At 43.9% G+C, this 20778-nt stretch overlaps 2 protein-coding genes across 7 annotated transcripts; both read right to left on the bottom strand.

The window, feature by feature from the left end:
• Window positions 1-844: 844 nt before the first annotated feature.
• On the bottom strand, window positions 845-10713 carry dbpb (D site albumin promoter binding protein b). 2 transcript variants are annotated; one of them, XM_048261501.1, is made up of 5 exons: window positions 10108-10713; window positions 9613-9876; window positions 7186-7653; window positions 4051-4325; window positions 845-3275 (listed from the first exon to the last, which is right to left on the bottom strand). In XM_048261501.1, exons 2-5 carry the CDS (start codon window positions 9800-9802, stop codon window positions 3060-3062), a joined length of 1149 nt encoding a protein of 382 aa, XP_048117458.1. In that variant the 5' UTR covers window positions 9803-9876; window positions 10108-10713; the 3' UTR covers window positions 845-3059. The 2 variants fall into 2 exon arrangements, with proteins under 2 accessions (XP_048117458.1, XP_048117459.1); XM_048261502.1 differs by having other exon boundaries at window positions 4072-4325; window positions 10108-10709.
• A 3516-nt stretch (window positions 10714-14229) lies between these two features.
• On the bottom strand, window positions 14230-20763 carry si:dkeyp-69b9.6 (zinc finger protein 865). 5 transcript variants are annotated; one of them, XM_048260715.1, is made up of 5 exons: window positions 20650-20763; window positions 19932-20099; window positions 19466-19594; window positions 16127-19038; window positions 14230-15952 (listed from the first exon to the last, which is right to left on the bottom strand). In XM_048260715.1, the coding sequence occupies exons 4-5, from the start codon at window positions 18231-18233 to the stop codon at window positions 14244-14246; spliced, it is 3816 nt and encodes a 1271-aa protein (XP_048116672.1). In that variant the 5' UTR covers window positions 18234-19038; window positions 19466-19594; window positions 19932-20099; window positions 20650-20763; the 3' UTR covers window positions 14230-14243. The 5 variants fall into 5 exon arrangements, with proteins under 5 accessions (XP_048116672.1, XP_048116671.1, XP_048116673.1 ...); XM_048260714.1 differs by lacking the exon at window positions 20650-20763 and having other exon boundaries at window positions 19932-20292; XM_048260716.1 differs by lacking the exon at window positions 20650-20763 and having other exon boundaries at window positions 16175-19038; window positions 19932-20292.
• Window positions 20764-20778: the final 15 nt, after the last annotated feature.

The raw sequence follows: 20778 nt of genomic DNA, 5'->3' as shown, positions 1-20778 counted from the left end.
CTTCTGAGGAACACATCTGGTTTGTATTGACTGTTTCCAATGTTGGGTAAAATTCCACTGACAAAAAAAAGACCTTTCACCTATTTCTCAGTAGGGGCAACATGGGCTTTGACAAGCACAGGCGCCCCACACAACAAACATCATCAAACAAACAAAGACAATAACACACAGGACAGAACCATTAAAACCAACCCTGGGGACAATGGGGGTCCTATCTAGGCAAACAAGGGGTGCAAAACTCACGATTTATGACAATCTGCACCTTTCAATCACTCTTCTGTCACATACAGTACACTACATAGACCATATAACAAACACACGTGCAGATGTTGAATTATCTACCATGACATAACACAGGTGACAAAGATTGACTGTTTGCATAACTTTAGTCAACAGCTCAATCAAGATCAAGACAGTGGTGAACTATCTACCTAAAATGCTGCTTTGTCAGTATTGGAAGAACATCATGTGATGAACAAAGCCTTTAGAAACTAGCAAGCTGGATAAAAGCATCATCTGGGTGTACTCCACACTGTCTGTTTATATATATGTGGATACTATAGGATAGGTGTGAATCAGTGGAATTAATTCAACTGATGTCTCTTATTTTCCTGCTCATTTTTTCTCTGTTGCCTCTCTTAAACTAATAGATTTTTGCTGCAAACATCTTTGGGTCAAATATGTATCTGTTTCTAGAAAGGAGACCTTGAATACAAATAGAATCGTTACTTTTTGAAAAATTGTGCCTCAAGGCCTTGTGAAACACCCCATGCACTGAAGTGCCCTAACAGCGCATCCTCTGAAAGATAGCACACATGAAGAACACCCACACTCTGACAGTCAGTTGAGTAAGAACATTTCTTTTATTTTGTGTTCTCTGAATTTCTGACTACAACACTCCTTGGCTAGGAACAGTGGTCGCCACTGATGCAGTTCAGTAGTTGCAGTTCAGATAAGAGACACAATAAGAGATGTACATAATCATCCACATTCGGAGGGGGAAAACAGGGACAACATTACCCACAATCCAGTTGGGATAGCATACCGCCACTGATTGGAACATAGGTTGCAAACAACAAAATGAAAAAGAAAAGTCTGTGGTGTGCTTGAATAGATGCAAACTATCAATCAAATGAGAGGTTGTTCTCAATGTCCAGGCAAACATCTAGTCATGTCCACACACCCAGGGGAGAGGGTGAAGTCCAGGCTGAGCCCCGGCTGTGTGCCAGGTGAGAGTCTGTGATTCTCAAACACATTTCACGGAGGTGACAAATCCACAAGGGTATCTGAAGACTGTCGGAGGATCTTTACAGAACTGGCATAAGTATGTGAAGGGCCGCTGTTACAAACAGGATATGACATAACAACTCTGAGACAGTAGGGGAACTGCAATCTCTCTTTTTTTTCAGGAAAAAGCTTCAAAGAAAGAGATAGTGAGCAAAACAATCATTTTTAAGTGATAACAATAACAGATTATAATCTTAACAATAATAATTAATAGTAACAGTAATTACTTTTAAAACTGGTCATTGAGGAGATGAACACATACAGACTGAAATGGAAGATTCCACCCATCACATTGAGAATTCTTTTTTACACCATATTTGCAAGCAAAGTGGATGATAGTTTGCTTCATTATCATAACATGTCCACCTGAAGTTCATTTTTGTGTATAGTAAAGATGCTGCCCTGAAGAATAGACTCTGGATTTCATTTTTAAATAAAATAGGCGTAATCAAAGACTCACAGTTGTGATAACAAAGTCCCAATTCACAAAATATAGCTGCATATTAGAAACACACAGAGACAACTAATTTTGGTATAGAGAGAGCAATGTATTAAGTATAGCCATCATTCCTTTCAAACTAATTCAAACAAAACTAATGAATGTACAATTCTGGTGAATGTTGCTCAAGGGTCATGAGGATATCTAGCGGGTTTGTGTGAGTGTGTATGTGATCTAGTTAAGGATGGACTTGGGCTCCTCTCAATCCCATCAACACAAAATAGAAGAGGATACAGTACTGACTATAGAGACTGGACAACTCCAGAAACCTTGCATTGGAATTACGGTCCAGGCAGAGCAAGAGAGAGAGGCTAAAGGAGACAGAATGAGAAACTGAAAAGACAGGAGACTTAAATAACATCAATATGCCCATTCATCTTCTTCATGTAAAAAAAATCCTCTGTTCTGCTGGGAGCCACTAAATTACCCAGAGAAGACAACAGTCTTCCATAGACAAGTGAGCGATCTTAACCACAGGAAGAAAACACCTGTGGTATATCAGTTCAGCTATGTCTGTTTCTTCTCCTCTCTCTCTCTCTCTGTAGTTCTCTTTACCTTATCCTTCTTATTACTAAGCCAAATGAAAACCTCATTCAAAGATATATAACAAAGACCTTATGGATTCTGAGAGTAAATGAATGGAACTATACAATTTTAAAGTAATGTGTATTTGTAATATTTTACAATCTTGTCCCATCTGACGCGATGATGTTCTTCCTGTTCCACTGCAGACTCCGCCTCTCTTGTGAGGTCACACGACTGTGTGTGTTCCCTCTTAAGTGCTGACCGTTGCTAATATACCATTATTCTATTATACACAGATCTTTAAAAATCCATATCTTTCTCCATCTAACAAATATAAAAATATACAAAAATATACAAATATACAAAAATTATTTCCAAAATTAGCTTCATCCCCTATCGTTTATATCTATCATATAAAAATATACAGATCTCTCCAATACCAAAATTCATTTCTCAACTGTCTAAAATCACACTGCAGAAAAAAACAGATACACCTGCTGTTTAATTTCTCTATATATCTCTCTCTTTAGATCTCTTCTCTCTCCCAGTATAAAACTAGTTTCTTTCCCCTCTCCTCTCTCCCGCCCTGAACCTCTTCTGCATTTTCTCTCAATTCCATCAGGTCTCCTTCTCCTTCTGTCCATTTAAAAGTTCAACCAGTTTCTTTTCTGTCTCTCATCGTCTGGAACATTCATTCGTTTAACAGCTTCATCGCTGCTCTTCTTCTTCCTCCTCCTCCTCCAAGTCCTCACTGATCCCCGTGGCGGCTCTCGTACTTGTTGAGGAGGTTGCGGCAGCGGCCCAGCTCTTTGCGCATGTCGGCCACCTCCTGCCGCAACGCGGCGTTCTCGCGCTCCAAGAAAGAGGCGCGCACCGAGATCTGGTTCTCCTTCAACCGCCGTGCATCACGGGAGCGTTTGGCTGCCTCGTTGTTCTTATGACGGCGGGACCAATACTTATCATCCTATTGGAGACATAGGGGGGGGGGTTAGAAGAAAGAAACAACAACAATACTGATGAAGGAGAAAAACAAGAGGGGAAGCAAAACAATAACTGGTCTAATGGTTCCAGGGGAAACTGGATCTAATCAGGCCGTGCTCAGGCAGAGAGATGGAATCAGGCCCTCGTGCTCCGCCTGAACTAAGGCATTAAATATGGCTCTGCATTATTAACACTTGGATAGGCCCCTCAGAGCAACATCTGACAGTCACATATGGAGAGGCCTTAATTACACCCCATCACACATACATTCTGGCCTTATTAAGCATTCATACATGCATTTCAAAATCTCAAAGCTTACATTTTTGATTAAAAAACATTGGATCTCATAAATATGTTATGTGCCTGCTACTGAACATATATAAAATCTAGGAAACTGAGGAAAGTATAATAAATGGTTCTAAGCATTAAGTTGATAATGTGCATCGCACCTTTAGAGTCTTAACTAGTACAATAAAATAGACAGAAATCCATCATTCTCTGGAACTTGACACTGCTTTAAAACAACTATGTGTATTGTATTGTTATAAGATACTGTTTACAACAATGGCAGTCATGCCTTTGCAGTTAGATGATTTCTGAGGTAATGTGCTGAAACATTTAGTGTGTAACTGTTCAGCACTACCACTTTAATGTGGTACACATTTGCTAACGCTAACATTAGCACTGCATGTGTATAGCCAGATGGCCAGTGTTGTGAGCTAAGAGGTGTTGAAATCTCTGTATTGTAGATGGGGCACCTTCTGTGCTGCTGTGCTAACCTTCAGGTCCTCTGGCACCATCATCTTACGGGCCTTCTTTATCATGGGCTGAGGCTTAAGCTCCTCGTCGCTGAAGCGGTGCCCCCTGGGGTCGAAGGCGTCCTGGCCGGGGACGGTGGACAGCTCCAGGTCACCGGGCTCGGTGTCAAAGCTCCCCATGAGGTCGGTGCCGTTGGTCGCTGGTGGAGTAGGCATGGGACCACAGGAGGAAGGAGACGGGGACTGGTTGTGGTCCAGAGATGTTGTGTGAGTACCTGCAGAGGAGGGACACATGGTCCTGGTGTTACAACTACATCCGGACAAGATTCAACTCAAACTACACAAACATGCACAGAGTTCAGAACATCTATAAAAAGACACCATCATGTTACTCTGAAACATATATTCTGTATGTATTTTAACTTCTAATTTCATGTCAACATAGCACTGTCATAGACAATTATTCATTTTGGGTTTGCAACCTACAACACTGCTCTAATCAACATATGAATGGCACAAAGTACTATTATGACTACTCCAATACTAGTAATGTAGCTAGTAGCATGTATGTTGCTGACGTTTGTTACAAGTGTGGTCTCATGATCAGCTATGAACAGCTTTGCACTGCAATTTTTGCATCTGTCCACTAGAGGGAATCAGTGTGCAAGGCAAAATCATTTAACCTGTGACGCTGATAATTCAGATAAGCTGCAAACTATTTATGTGGCATTTCCAGGCTTTGAGTCCATGGTATCAGATCGAGTGCTATTGCTATGGGTGAAAGGAGAGGGACTGATTGTCCTGTCCTATCCTGTCCTCTCATAATGCATACGCCATATGAAAGGAGACCAAGTCTCTCTTCACTAACAGTGACAGCAGCTACAGTCAAAACTAGCAGTACAGTCAAAACTATACTCAATCTGAATTCTGTGTATGGCCAAATGAACCAACAGACTAACTCAGCTCCCATACCAATCTGCCCGTACTCTCAAACACACGCATAAGCAACACCTTCCGCATAACTAAAACTAATGCCACTCTGCAGCATTGCACACACACACATGCTCTCTCCTTTGCCTAAAGCACACTCTGACACATTTGTGCATATCACATGCAAACACACACACAGCAGCTGTTGGAATAGGCGTCCCTGAGATGTTTTAGTTTGGCTCTCCAGTGCCTTGGCTGTGAGTCTCTCTCCCTCCCTCCCTCCCTCCCTCCCTCCCTCCCTCACTCACTCACTCGCTCACTCAGGCGGGGTGAAAGCACGTGCAGGGCCCCATGGCCTCCAGACGCACGGCACACCATGAGCCAGGCCAGAGACAACAGCAGGAAGGTGAAGCTCGCTGAGTAACTGCATGAGTAATCACGTCAGCAGCTGGTGCGTGTGTGTGCCCGTACATGTGTGTGTGCAAGATCATGTGTATGTGCGAGTGAGTGAGTGAGAGAGAAAGAGTGAGAGAGGACATTGACAGAGAAAAAGATAGAAAAGAAAAGCAGATCCCAGTATTCCTGAACATATTCTGTGTTCCCTATAATTTACTAAACTACTAAATACATTTTCATTTATTTTCATCGATATTTAAATGTTAATTAACTCAAATCATAATATCTGCCCTTCAGATATTAATTATTATGTATTGACTAATTCATACGATGGAAAATGTCTGTGCATAAGTTTACATGAAAAATATCCCACAATCTTACATGTACTGTATGGAAACACAGGCTCACATGCATACACTGTTCTTTCAAATATTTACAGTTCCCTGATGAAAGTGATTTGACTTCTGTATATCCTTCCATCGCTACAACAATGTAAACAAACATTTAATCGGAAGTTCGGAATCACCATGGCTGTTCCTCTGTCCTTCCAGCGTTTTCTCTCTCTCTCTCCCCACCCCTCCCATTCTCGCCCCTCCTCCTCGCGCTGGGTCCCCTCCCTCTCTCCTGCTCCAGTGTTCCTGTCCTCAGCACATGATGCCGCACGTGCACGTGGCCCAATCGTGTGAGGAGGGGAAGAGATTTAAAGACACGCGAACACAAACACTCTCCATGCCTGCTCATTCTCTCTCCCTCCCTCACCCGTTCTCTTTCTCTCTCTCTCTCTCTCTCTCTCTCTCTCTCTCTCTCTCTCTCTTTCTTTCTCTCTTACTCATTCGTTCTCCTGAACACTCCCCTTTGGTTCAGGTCACTAAGATACAGCCATCAGCCTTACTGTACATTCCTGAAATACAGATCAACAAACCCAACCCAGTCTGATAATGACCCTTGGTGTAGAACAGAATGAAAACCAAGCCCTCCCTCTACCCTTCCTGTCAATTAACTTACAAACAAAACCCTTGGAGGAACTCCTTTTCAAAGTATGCATGCCAACAGCACCTGATCCACTCCCTGGCTTTCAATAATAACTTTGTCATCTATTTCAAGACAGCCGTCTGGGCAACACTGAGGCTTACACACGGCCTTGCCCTGTGACTGGGCACTAGAGTACAGTAAATAGAACAGTAACCGGCCTTCCTGACGTCCTACACAAAGCTTCAGTAATTATCTCCAGGCTGACCTTTGCAACCGACCACGCAGTTACCTGGCACCTTCACAAGTCGACTGAAGTCAATTCTGTGATAACGCCCAGGGCTGAATCAAAACACTCAAAACAATTGTCATTTGCTGAGAGACCAGGCTAGAAGGGAAATACAATTATTGAAGATCTTCTTCAAATCTGAAGGAGCCTTAATCGAAGGTGTGGCTGGTTTTGTTGTTTGTGGGACTTGTGGTCCAATATGAAAACACTGAGCAGCAGGCCAGTGACTGTGACAGTGATTTTAAGTCCACGACTAAAGCCAGCAGACCAGGAGCTCAGAGCAGCTCCAAGAGGGTTCTCTGGCCTGCTCTCTTAATTAGACCCTCCACCATGGAGTGGAAGGCCTTGTGAGAAGGTCAGTAACACCGGTCTAAGCATGTGGTTTCATGTGAAAACACAGCTTTCCATTACTAGCTCCCCAGCCTGGCATCTGCACCTTACACCACTGGTTTAAGAAACCCACCACCAACCTCTGTGTTTCCCAGCCAACTGGGCTCTTCCCATTACCACGCAACACCACACCACTGAATAGCTTTAGAGGAGCAGCTCACCGTGCAAACAGTCCGGGGCTCCCAGTAAGTTCGGCGGTGCCTGCATGTCGAGCCCCAGCAACGTGGGCGATGAGGAGGCCGAGGAGGACGATGAGGAGGACGAAGAGGAGGAAGAGCAGGGCAGCGGGGAGGTGGTGGGGCACTGCGAGCTCTGGTTGGGGATGGCCGACTGCGAGCTGTGCGAGGGCACCTGCGCCGCGCTGGAGCAGCTGGACGTGGAGTGCATGCTGCCCATCCCGTTCTCCGTCAGGAACTCCTCCAGGTCCATGTACTGCAGCTGGAAGAGCCCGCCGTCCACTGGTAGCGTCCGTTCCCACATCAGCGGGCCCAAGAAGGTCGAGTTGGAGAAGCTGCCGTTGCTACTGTTGCCTTCGCTGCCGCTGTTGTTGCTGCTCCCGCCACTGCTGCTGCTGCGCATGGAACAGCGGCCCATGGAGTCCTCGTCCACGTCCAGAGGACGCTCCTTGTCTGGGGACGGGAGAGAAGGAGGAGTGCAAATGAAGAACAGGGTCTGCACTACAAAACAGCTCATACATTTCAATGGCACAGTAGCACTCATAGTTGAAGATTTATGGTTCTGATTCACATTGCATTAATGAGAAAGTTCTACAGGTAGAGGGCCCAAAGTCAGAATTCCTTTAATGTGTGTGAGAGAGAGAGTGAGAGACAGGAAATTGCTATACCTGTTGAATCATAACCAATATGAGTTAATGGCAAAACATTGCAAAGCTACTCATGGTGCAGATTGATCCTGACTTCGATGTGTGCATACAGGCAGTAGCTTGCTGTTGCATTTGCCAGTATACACCTTGGGGTGGACAGTTAGTCATGTCTATTTCAGTCTAAGAGTGATGTGCATGCCCACACACATTTCTCACCTGTTTCTGACTGCTACTCCCACAAAATGGACACTCACTTGAGTGATTATTTATCAACATGAACAGGATAACCTGCTGCTCAGCTGCATAATGTGGATGTCATTACTCTCTCTCTCTCTCTCTCTCTCTCTCTCACACACAGAAAGAGATACACACACACACACACGCACACACATACACACACACACAAAGTATTCCTACTCTTTCAAATCTTTCCACCAAGGTTCACTTTACATTCTAGTGACACAAAAAAAATGTCAGGCTAGGACAAGGACACAATGGTGTTGATGCTCAAGACCAATAACATCCCTATGCCTGTTTCTTTGGGTTCTTCCAATGACCAAGTAAATCTCTGTACTACAAATGACAGGAAACACAAAGAGCATGGGGCTACAATGCTACATGTCAATAGCGCTGCCACAGGAACCACTGGAGAGAAAATAGTGAAGTGTGAGGATGGATGCAGAAGGTGTCCTTGCTCACTATGATGGCCTTGGCCAATTAGTTACTAAGTTACATATACCCATACAGTCACATACAGTCTGACAATGCAAGAAGGAACAGCCACTTCATTCACTAAGGCTAGTGAGTCAGTCTCAAGTTAAACTTGACTATGTGGCCCTTAAGTACTATATGCCAATCTTAGGATATTTAGATGTAAGCATCAAAACATAACCTCCACATACATTATTATTATTGTTGTTGTTGTTAAGTTGTTATTGCTTGTGTGGTAGGGAGGATACGGTACATTTTGGGGGAGTCAGAATTTGTGTGTTTCAGTTCAATTCCCATAATCAAAGTTTAATATAACTTAAAAAATGTTGTTTGATCATTCACTGGTCCTGTTTATCAAAATGATTGAATAAGGGTACAGCTTTACCATTTGTTTTTTTTTTACTTTAACAGTTACCTGTACATAGGTATGGAAGATTAAAATGATTGCCCTCCATTCAGTTCAATTAAAATCCTCATTCCTCATATTGATGAACTGTGTTACGACCAAGTTATACTCAATATTTTTATGTCAATTCATACTATGACTGTTTCTGAGATTCTGAATGTTGGATTCTTGATGGGGGGTGTAGAAACTGCATGGTGGCTTGAGATTCACCTTCACATAGGAGGTCTTGTTCTTGACACACACAAACACATCAAATAAGCAACAACTTATTTCTTAAGATGCACATAAATGTCCCTACGAAATAGTTTGCTGTAAATCCAGGCCATTGCGATCTGTGATAAAGGCTTAACTAGTGGCTGAGCAACCTCAAGGGACCTTACAGCTGCCTTATGGTACTTCTGCCCAAACTCCACCCACTCTTGGACCTCATGCCTCCTCTTATCTGGACAGCACATTTGATGTTATGATTGTATTTTTTTTTTTAATCAGGAGGAACTCAGAATCACTTTAAGCTGATGAGATTAATAAAATCAAGAGGGATGTGGAAAATTGTTGGATCCATTGAAACACCCCATACCAAAAACCTGAGGGGAAGGCAAAAGTGTGTGATGGAAGTTGGTCACTAGAGTTGTTGGACACACTTCTCACCTTTCATTTCAATGTCTTTGCTTCGTTGGTCACCCTTCATTGGCAGCTGCAGGAGGGATTTCAGGTTAGCAGCAGGGTTCAAGTGGCCGCCGTTGACAGGGTATGAAGACTGATTACAACTTCCAAACTGAGGACTGGCTCCGGCGTGGTGAAGGTCCGGAGGAAGAATCTGCGAGATCGGCCTGGACATCACCGTCTAGCCGGAGTCTTGATCTCCCGGGATCGCTGGAGGGTGCCGAGTCGAGATGAGTGACGTGTTCAGAACTACTCAATGAACAGAAGTCGATCAGTCACATGACACTTGTTGTCAGATCAAAATAAGTCCGCAAAGCAGATATTAAAAACAACAATAACTGTATTGTAATTTTGAAGCAATATCAAGAATGTAAAAGATTCTGATAAATTTTGGTAAATTTTGTAGACTGCTATAGGCCAACATGCAAGAGTGCTATAATGCCATAATGCAAAACTGACAGGACATAAATGCAAGTTTACCTTTATGATGAATGAAGATTTCATATGACAGATCAACGCTTCAGATAGTTCCATGCGATGTATATCCCAACAGTTATCCGACCGCGTTTGGATATTCCTTCGCTCCAAACAGAAAATTAAAAAAACTGGGAAAGACGGTCCATTCCCAACTCGAATGACAACACCAAAGCCGGGTACAGAATTATATTAACACTGCACCAGTTAAGGAGTAAAATAATTCAAAATATACCCTCAAATCAAAGAGCATGAAGAAGCAAAGGAAAGAAAACTATGTCCAGCAAAAATGACAAATGACAACAAAGAGTAGGACCGAGGCGGTTGCAAGGACGCAGTGCAATTGGCTGACTGATATTTGCTTTCTCTTTTTTCCCATACAGTCCCTCTGTCGTTTTTTTCTGTTGTAGCCCCCTCTCCTCTCTCTCCTGAGTTTTCTCTGAGTGTTGAGGCACGGCTTGCGCTCAAGCCGCCGAGAGCACTCGGCTCAGCTGGAACGAACACGGGCAACACACGTGACGTCACATTAGCGTTAGGGCGGCCTGTAGGATTGTATCTGATTAATATTAATGACAAAGTCTTCGAGTCGAACATGCGCTATGTACTGTGCTGAGATAAATGGGACCGACTGCTTGTGATGGGAACTGTCACTACTCTATCATAAACAATACTGTCCAATAAAATAAAGTAGGGTGACCAACTACAGACCATTTTGATAAGGCTATTTTCTTCACCCTACATTAAAAAATGTCAGACAAGTCTTCACTGCCTTGGCCCTCTAAATTTGCTGGAACTTCAAATCTTTCTCATGCACCAGAAATGTCAGTTCTTGGTCAAATACAATGCATAAGCTATATGTGTATTATCATAGTATACATATGACTTGGTAGACTATATCTTGTGTTGAATCAGCATTAAATTTGGCATTGATAAAAGAAAATGTCGACCAACATAATAGACGCACTTTTCAGTTCACTGTTAATCCGGAGAAAACGTGAGCGCGTGTCAATTCTACGCCGACAGGAGTACTACACGTTGCCTCTCAAAAACAAGAGTAGCACACTTGCACATGGCCACCGCACGCGGAGAAGCAGCGAGCCCGGTGCTGACATCCCAGCGATTGGCTGTTGTTTCATTCGGGCTCGGCCCCTTAAGCTGCTGATTGGTGAGTTCAGCAATGTTCGCACCGCCCTCTAAATACCCCATGCTAGAGCCGCGTGAGACTGAGAGGCACTGGAACATCAATGCAAGGCCACTGAACGCGTGTGCCTGTACTGCTTGTCCCACGACTAGAAATCCATAGTCAAAAAGGAAATAGATTTTCCGAGCTTACACAGAGGTTTTCTCCCCGCGGCCTGAACCTGCACTCTGGGGAAACACAAGTGTGAACCTGTGCACAATTAAACCTTCTAGTCAGGACTTAACCTAGCTAGTTAAGTTACTTAAACAGTAAAATTTACTTTAACAGTAACATAGATTTGATGTGAAGTAGTTTTTATATTCTCTTCACTTCACATATTTAAATGGCAATGCACCAGTTTTATGTTTAATATCAGTATTAGTAACCATTAAATACTGCAACGGTAAATTGGAGAAATGTAATTTACACCTAGTTTACTCAATGCATTTGAAGGACCACTGATTCAGCAGACAAGGCACTGTACTGTCCTGTTTTCCATCAGTGCAAAATCCATGTGACAGTCACACTCTACCTCAGCAGTCAGACCCCATCCAGTGTGATTAGGAGAGGAGAGCTCCACTGCTCCCCTGTGGCGAGTCAATGACAGTGCAACTGATTATTTCTCCAGAGTTCCAAAATTCAACACTTGACAAGGGGCTTAGCATGCAGTGTCAACTCGTAAGCACTGTCAAAACCAGTGACAATTACTGTGACCGGTTCAACAATTTTCTTAGTTTTCAAAACATTTGGTAAAGATGCTGCAAATACACTAGGCCTAGGTTTGCACTGCTACTTTTAAACCCTACATTTAAATATCTACAACGACGAGTTTAGCTATGCCTATACATATTTATTTACATATATTTTGTAGAAATGTTTGACACACAAAAAAGAATACAGTTTACATTTTTATTAAATGCTTAGAATCAACAACCATTTGTATCATAGGTAAATAAAGTGATAGAAAGGTACTTAGAATCATTTCTTTCTTTTGAAGAAAACAGGGCTATGAGTAGTATGGATATCTACTTGAGAAAAAAGTGATACATGTGTAAGAGCTAAGGTTTAGGGTTTGAAAGGCTGTGTCAAACACATTAATATGTTAAGTCATGTTCTGCTCTACAGTGATAACTCCCACATTCTTTTTCCACCTACTCATAAAGTAGCAATGATAGAAACAAAATATTAGGCATTTGATTGCAAAAAAGAGACATTGTAACAGTAATAAAATATCAACACGATTTACATTACAGTACACTTGTTCCGTTCTTTTTTTTCCTATGTCAACCTCAGTGTAAAAACACTACAATTCTGCTTACAATGCTGCTCATGGTACGAGAGGCTACCACTTTCAATACAGACTTTTGGTTAAAGGCTTTATTTCTTAAATTAGTTTTGGCAATAAATTATTTTATTTCCAATTTAATTCAAAGTATGTGTTTTATCTAAAAAGCACTTCTCAAATCAACTTTTCACTGTCAATTTGTCCTGGTTTCAATTATGCCATTTTAATAAAACACTGATGTCACCTGATCTTATCAGGTGCTTGAATTCCAAATATTAAGTCTGAGGCCTATAAGCCTGGATTTGGAGATAAATATTGCAATTGCAACAAATAATAATTGCACTACTGAAATTCGATTTAAAGTGTAACGGCCACATAGTGATTTAAAACATCATATCAGCTAAGATACTTGTTTAACATGTCCAACATGCACAAAAATACTACCAAAAGGAAAGACAGTTTCTTCAAACTAATACCTTCACTTTCCCAAGATCCCTCTTCTCCTATTAAATGCAGTTTTACATTAAAGAGATCATATGTCCACACCATCTCTAAGTGAACACCCACTACACATTATACACATCAGAGACAGAATACTTATACAGAGTTTGCTGGGTTACAGTGGGGGCTAATAATTACTGTTAGGAAAAGGGGTAAGTATTAGCAAGTCACAGAAAACTCATCTAATGATCCACAGTACTGTAAATGCACATAAAGGTTAAGGATAATCTGGAAAGGAACTGTGATGCCCTTTTAAAAAATCATCCCATGTAACTGGGATTTTGGGTGCTTGCTTTAAGTTTTAGGTTAGTTCAGATTATTAGCACAGTTCATGATATTGAGAAGGAAAATGCACCGTCTAAAACAGTCACTGGTTAGATGAGGTACTGGTGCCTCCCAAAATGGTAGAATCCAACATGGGCCATTCATATGTGATCAAATCTTCGTTATTAGCATGCACATACCAAACCTCAAAGTCATGTTTTGTTTTTTCATCTATATCTTCTTCAAAAGCCAAGAGAACACTTAAGTGTCTCTATATCACATGTAAGGTTGGCCACTATGGCCATCTCCTCGCTTGTCAATTGCAGGTGTTCCTATTTTCGAATTAAGTCCTTTTCCTCGGCGCAAGCCTGCTAGCTTTCCGCGGCAGGCTGTCTTGTGTCGCTTGAGGAGATTGGGGTTCCAGAAACGCGAAGAGCAGCGTTTACAAGAGAATGTTCCCTTGGACAAGTGAGAACCCCTGTGAATGAAGGCGGACAAAAATTTCCGAGACTGTTTCCCGCAGACGATACATTTCAGACGCTCGTGAGGGAAACAGACTCTGGGACAGTGCTTGGTTGCACGATGGACTGCAAGGGCTGCCCGTCGTGAAAAGGTCGAGCGGGGGCAGAGGGGACAGGGGAAACGCTTGAGAGGGTTTTGTAAAGATGATAAACTGTTAAGCTTTAACCCCCGTGCAGAAGCTAGCTCACATGCTGGGGCTCTTCCACCTCCTCGTCTAATCCTCAAGAGTAGGGCCATGCGCTTCCTGAAGCGACGTTGCCGGCGGCGAATAGTCCTCTTTTTTATCCTCATTTTCCTCCTCAGATCTTTCTCCCTCCCCATCGGCTCCCTTCCCACCCTCTCGTCCCATCTGTATCCTCCCCTCGATCGGATGTCCTTTTTTTTTTTTCCTCAGGTCATCTTTGAGTGAAAGCTCTGATGGTGCTGATGATGGGACTGAAGCTCATCTGAATGGTGCTGATGGTGGTGAAGGTGATGGAGAGGGTGGGGTTCATTTGGGGACATCCCAAAAGAGGGATGCCCAGAAGGATTGGTGTTCATTGTGTGACCCGTACCTGGCTGGTAGAGAGGCTCCCCCTTCACACCTGTTGGCGACTGTTGATGGCTGAGGGGCGGTATGCTGGAACTGGAGGAGAGTGGGTGAGAATACGGGGAGGCATTGGAAGATGAGGGGTGAGATGTGTTTGTATCTGGGACATAGAACAAAGGGGAATAACCCGCTTGTGGTTGTGGGGGCGGTGGTTGATGACTATGGAGAACGCCACCGTGTGACTGCTGTTCCCCATGAGCTCCACCAGGGGGAGCAAGCTGCAGCAAGGCATTTGTAGCAGCCTCACTCTCAGATACATTAACACTTACACTATTACTGGCCCCAGGGCCACTAGTATCACCTTGTGAATTTGATTGGCCTGTGCGTGACAAACCATGCTGGGAAAGCCTGTGCCTTGTGAGGCTGTTGGAATATGCAAAGGCCTTTCCACACACCTCACAGGAAAAAAGCTTTTCTCCCCCAGTTTCATGAACTGTTTGATGATGAGCAGTAAGATGAAAATGATGACGGAAAGATTTCCAACATATCGCACACGTGTACAATCTGGGGGGAGGCTGACTGCTAGACCCTTGAGGCTTAACATCTTGAGAATATGAATAATATGAAGAGCTCCCTTGACCCCTATCTTGACTCATGCCCCCAGAATTTGTTGTGTAGTTGTTCAGGTTCTCTCCACCTGGAGTTGTGGGAACCTCTTCCAGCTCCCCTTTTTGGTGCAGCTTAGCATGTCTTTTAAGGCTCTGCGCATAGCCAAAATCTTTACCACAAAGACCACATTTGTAATTCTTCTCCCCAGAGTGAACTGTGTGGTGTTTGGAGAGATGGAAGGCTTCTCTAAAATATTTACCACAGACAGTGCAGTGGTGAGGCTTCTCACCAGTATGTATGCGATCATGTCTGCGTAGCGTCTCACGCCTGGCAAACCCTCGACCACAGACACTGCACAGATATGGGCGCTCATTGCCATTGATTCCCCTGTGGGAAGGCTGTCTTCTCTTGATGACCTCGCCACCTGGTCCGGGCTCTTTCTTCTTGCGAGGCTTCCGTGGACGTTTGGGCTTGCCACCTGGATTCTGCTGATTTGGGCCCATACCACCCATGCTTCCTGGGTTACCGCCTCCCCTATACGACTTATCTATGCCTGAGGTGGATGATGGACCACCTGGTGAGACCCCAAGGGGTCCCAAACCAAGGCCACCCAACAACCCTCCAATTATGTCTCTACGGTCATCTCCTCGATTCCCACCACTATTCATATCGTTGCTCATGCAGTTGGCAGCAGCAGCAGTAATCGCAGATATAGCATTATTGACTGAACTTGTAACATCATCTTCAGAGTCATCCAGAAGGGAGGAGAGGGGAAGGTGTGGCTGTTGGTGATGATGTTGCTGTTGGCTCTGAGGATGTGGATGGAGAGTTGGTGCTAGAGGTGCCTTCCTCAGTGCAGGTCCACTCATTCCACTACCACAGGAGGAAGGCCCAGAATATGGGTGGCTTTGTGAACGCTGATCTTTGTAGTCATCACTGTAACCATCACTCCTGTAAGAACCTGCAAAAAAATTACACATTTTGAAGAAACATCTTATCATCTATGGATATTTTTTAACACAAGAAAAAAAAAAAAAAGACAAGCCAGACCAATAAAAAAAATTCAAGACTATATTTTGTCTTTTACTTGCCAATTTTCCAAGGCTTCACACCTCTCCCCCACCCCAGCATTTACCTACACCACTGATACCCATCCCTCCGTCAATGGCTGTGCCACTCTTACTGCTTTTACCACCCATGGCACCGCCGATTCCAGGACTCCGTGGTCTGGCAGGCCTCCCTGGTTTTCCACACGTGCCAGAGGCGGCGTGGTTCAACAGAGAGGTGCTCTCTCGGAAACAGCGTCCGCATGCGGGGCAGCGAAACGGTTTCTCTTCATGGATCTTCTCGTGGCGTGTCAGAGACTCTCGGCGGTTGAAAGCACGAGTGCAAGTGGAGCAGGCGAACGGCTTTGCTCCTGAATGTATGACGCCATGCTGAATGAGATGCCCCTTTTTCTTGAATCCTTTCCCACACTCGGAGCAGTGGAAAGTCTTGTCAGGACTTGGGCAGGAGGATGAGGCAGCGGCGGCGGCAGCGGCAGCAGCAGCGGCGGCGGCAGCAGCTGAACTTGATGGCTGACTTGAGTGCGGAACACTCCGTTCGGCAGGGTGCTGTACAGGGTTCGGATTATTACTTCTGGTGCCGGCTGTTCCTGCAGTGGTCAATTCATGACAGCGCAGATGTCTTCGCAGGCTTGAAAGATGTGTAAAAGTTTTGCCACATTCACCGCAATGGTAGATGGGCTCAGGTTCAGGCTGAGGAGGAGGCCCCATGGTTCCATGACTGTTAGGCTTGGAAAGGTGTGAGCCATTCGTCACCAACACAGATGCTGAGGTTGATGAGGGTGCGGAAGAGGAAGACGATGACACCACAGACGATGACGAGGAAGAAAGGAGAGAGGGGGGCTGCCCATGACCTGACATCCCAATTCCTCCACCTCCACCCACAAGGCCTGAAGATGAGCTCTGACTGAGTCCGCCGGAACCAGTACTACTTGAATTAGGATTTGAAGCACCGTGGCTGTTACTGCTGCTATTGTTGTTGCTGCTTTCAGATTTTCTTTGTGGCATGTATCCTGCCATAGCTTTCTTTCTCCTACCTCCACCACTATGTCCACTCCCTCCCCCACTGTCCCCTTTTCCATCGTCCTTGGAGAGAGAGAGATGAAGAGGCAATGGGAGAGGAAGACCTGCTTCTTGCTGCATGAGAGAAGCTAGCTGGTTTGAGGACAGGACTGGGATACCTTGAAAGTCAAAACTACCTAGTGATGAAGGCTGGGAGCTTGAATGAAGAGGGTGATGGGGGTGGGAGTGAGGGTGTGACAGAGTATGAGGGGGCAACTGCTGCTGTTGGGGCGGCTGCTGCTGCTGTGGAGGGGTGGAGTGAGAATGTGAGGAATGAAGAGCAGGAGGAGGTGCGAGGCCAGAGCCTGAATCACCAGCAAGACCAAGATGGTTATGGCTGCCTTGTTGTACCAAGAACTGCTCCAAGCTGGCATTTGCTGGAACACCAGAGAGAAAGTATTGATTGGCGGCTAGCATACAGCTGAACTGCTGATGAAGGCTGCGGGCGTCAGACTGGGCTCCGACCAACTGGTGCCCTAAAGATGTGACTGCACTGCTGCTGGGGGGGTTGTTGGAGGTTGCTACTGAGCTTGACGGAGATGGAGAAGAAGAAGATGGCCCTGGTGACGCTTGGGGAACAGAGAGTCCAGGATGCAATGGGGGAGGGGGTGGGGGTCCGGAAGACACCAATCCTCCGAGCCCGCCAACACTTCCACTGCTGCCACTGCCTCCAAAGTGTTCAAAGCGACCCACTCCAGGATGCAGTTGCTCCTGGGCAAGAGCTGCATCAGATGGGTGAAATGATCGTAAAAACTGAGGGTATCCACTGCTGCTACTACCAGACATTTTGCTAGATTTTCGAGAACTTTGCGAGGATGAAGACAGAGACTGTTGTTGCAAAGGTGGGGGAGGGGCACTCATTTTGGCAAAAATGGACGTGGAATCAGTGAAGGCGTTGCTCCGGGACCCCTGAAGAGGTCCCAGGCCCAGTCCTGACAGAAGTGCTCCGGATGATTCTGCCTGCTGCTGTTGCTGTTGCTGTAGCTGGTGCTGATGAAGTTGTACTTGCTGTTGATGCTGTAGCTGTCGCTCTAATCCAAGGCCTTTGAACTGATGAGCCTGGTGTCCACTCAGCATCTCTATGATGTCCAAGTTGTATTTTCCAAACTGGAACATCTCCCACTCACGGGGACATGGAGGTGCAAAAGGCACACCACCAGCTCCTGGAGCGGCGACAAGGACTCCACCCACAAAACAGATTTACAGCTGGAGCAATCTCACTTCAAGAAAATGCTGCTTTAACTGCTGCAAAAAGCTTCTGATTTGAACATTTCAACAAAATCTTCAGAACAAATGACAATTCTTCACTTTTGACCTACCCTCTTTTCAAGAGAGGCAGGGAAAGATGGTTTAAGTGAGGAAGTGATACTTAATTTGTTTCTTGTATTATCAGTTTTTTTTTTTCAATTAAATACCATTATTTTGTTGGACATGTATAACAGTCCTTTTTAAGTGCTTCAGAAGTATCACATCACAATCTATATTGGCAATGTGTAATCAAAGTGTTTGCCTGACAAGGTATCACAGCTTTGCTGTGCATCTCTGATTTGTCCATGCATGGAAATTGCACGTTGACTATTTCTTCTTAAGAAAGTCTTTTGCATGACACTTAGCATTTCATGCTTTAATGTGCCGAGGTCCCTTTTTAGATGTTGAGCAGGACAATTTTTAATAATTTTATGTGGACCACCTTCTCAGGTAAATCTTCAATTATGCAGCACATTTATAATCACATAATATAGAATTCAGCACTGTTTGCTTTAAAGTAGTGTGATGTTGACAGGTGTAGATTAGGATCTGCCAGGATATTATATCAGTTTAAAAATGTTTTCACTTCTATTGCATGTTCCCCAATCCCAAAAGACTGTGGATTTCCACACTTTCCCCCTCACGTTGTCCCTCACTTCATGAAACGAAGAATCTGTGACAGAAAAGATGAAGGCAAGAGGTTAAACTCAAGTCATTTGGCAAGAGGTTTAAACTCAAGTCATTTCATTAAAGTCAAGTGATTTTCAGTTTGATTTCGAATATAGTACTCTACAAAATGTTCAAGGGTTAAAATGTGTAGAACATGTAAAAACACAATAAAACTATGTATAGGTATATTAAATAACTAACAACAAATAATGAAAGGAAAAATAAAGCAAACAAAACATGAAAACTCGCAATCATTCTGTTATTGTAATTATACAGTTCGGACAAAAATCGTTTTATTAACATATTTCTTTATTTTATATACATATTCTGACAATGACAAAAATATTAATAAATTCTTTATTCGTAATCAAATGGGCAGTAGTGGCTGTTAATTCGCCGAGTAATAATAAATAAATAAATAAACAACTCACCTTCGATAGCAAAAAGGAAGTCGATTCGCAGCTTGGAACGTGAGACAGTCAACCAAGAGGGGGAGAGAGGGATTTCGAATAATTATTACATCTTCTGAATGCCTCGTTCAATCATGCAGTTGGCAAATTCTGTGGAGAACAGTGGCGTCAGCTGTTGATTACAGTAAAGCGTACGCCACACAACAATGCAATCTTGCACCATCTAAAATCTCGAATCGAGTATTTAAGCCAACTTGTCAATGTTTGTGCAAAATGCAATCAGCTAGCATGCAAAACAGCTGGCTGACGATATGGTTTGTTTGCAATACTTGCTAACCGCACTGTACATAGCCGAACCTCAATAAAATATATCACTGGTCGTGCACAAATATACATTCGCATTCCCTTTCGCAAAATAACTGCACATCTTAAATAAATATATATTTATATATAAACATATAGTATGCAATAACATGTGGCATTTTACCTATGTGTCCAATTTTGAGCCAGGGCGAGATGAACGAGGCCTGTTGTGCTCCCCCCTCACCCACTCGCTCATCTGCCATTCTCTGCGTGCTGTTTTCGTCTCAGCCAACTAGCCAGCTAGCCAGTTAGCTGCTTAGCAAGAGACCATTTTCAATGATGTAGCGCTGCACTGAAAAGAGGCAATCTGTCGTTAATCTTCACCAGGACCTCACGATACACAGATTTACTAGGCTATTTTGACGTAGCTAACGGTTTCCATTTCGACCGATGAATTGTTGCATTTTTGTCGGCCAAATTGTTTTGGACGGTCTATGTTAATTTTTGGTAAGGGGTGAATGACGTGTGCTCACTTAACATTGGCCGTTTCCGGCCCTTTAGGTACTTCCGGCTAGCGTTGCACAGTCTTATTTATCCGTGTACAAAAAAATGTATGTGCGCAAGTGCCGCAGGCAAATTGGGAATGATCATATTCGACAGAAAATCGTTTAAGTCAGATGTGTTTTGTTTGCTTTGACGCGCAAGTAACTGTACATACTGCTGGCCCATCAGACATCTGTCATCTCTACATGCACTGGCTAGAGCTAACACCGAAGTAGTGCGGCAGTAGTAGGCTACATAAGCTAGCCAGCTGACTGCAGCTACCCTGCATAAAGGCTACTGTAACGCAGGATTGTTACATTGTAAAAAAATCACGGTCGAATTCGAAATTACAATGTTACCTGTGTTAGTGAAAGCATGATCTCTGTTGCATGAGATCTGAAAACGCCGAAGCCATTTTATTACATTCTGTCAGCTTACAACAGCCTTATGTCCGTTAAGATGGCCGCCTCAGAGTTTTTTTTTTTACC

The sequence above is a fragment of the Alosa alosa genome, chromosome 13 (assembly GCF_017589495.1).
Source record: "Alosa alosa isolate M-15738 ecotype Scorff River chromosome 13, AALO_Geno_1.1, whole genome shotgun sequence".
Lineage (NCBI taxonomy): Eukaryota > Metazoa > Chordata > Actinopteri > Clupeiformes > Clupeidae > Alosa > Alosa alosa.
The sequence above is the reverse complement of the archived record's forward strand: the minus strand, read 5'-3'. Positions and strand labels throughout refer to the sequence as shown.

Excerpts from the sequence above, each read along its gene's own strand:
- si:dkeyp-69b9.6 (XM_048260715.1), bottom strand. The coding sequence starts at position 18,233 with ATGTTCCAGTTTGGAAAATACAACTTGGACATCATAGAGATGCTGAGT. Across the intron at positions 15,953-16,126 it reads GATGGGTATCAGTGGTGTAG|GTTCTTACAGGAGTGATGGT; the intron begins GTAAATGCTGGG and ends ATTTTTTTGCAG.
- dbpb (XM_048261501.1), bottom strand. The coding sequence starts at position 9,802 with ATGTCCAGGCCGATCTCGCAGATTCTTCCTCCGGACCTTCACCACGCC. Across the intron at positions 7,654-9,612 it reads CAAAGACATTGAAATGAAAG|ACAAGGAGCGTCCTCTGGAC; the intron begins GTGAGAAGTGTG and ends TCCCGTCCCCAG. Across the intron at positions 3,276-4,050 it reads TTAGCACAGCAGCACAGAAG|GATGATAAGTATTGGTCCCG; the intron begins GTGCCCCATCTA and ends TGTCTCCAATAG.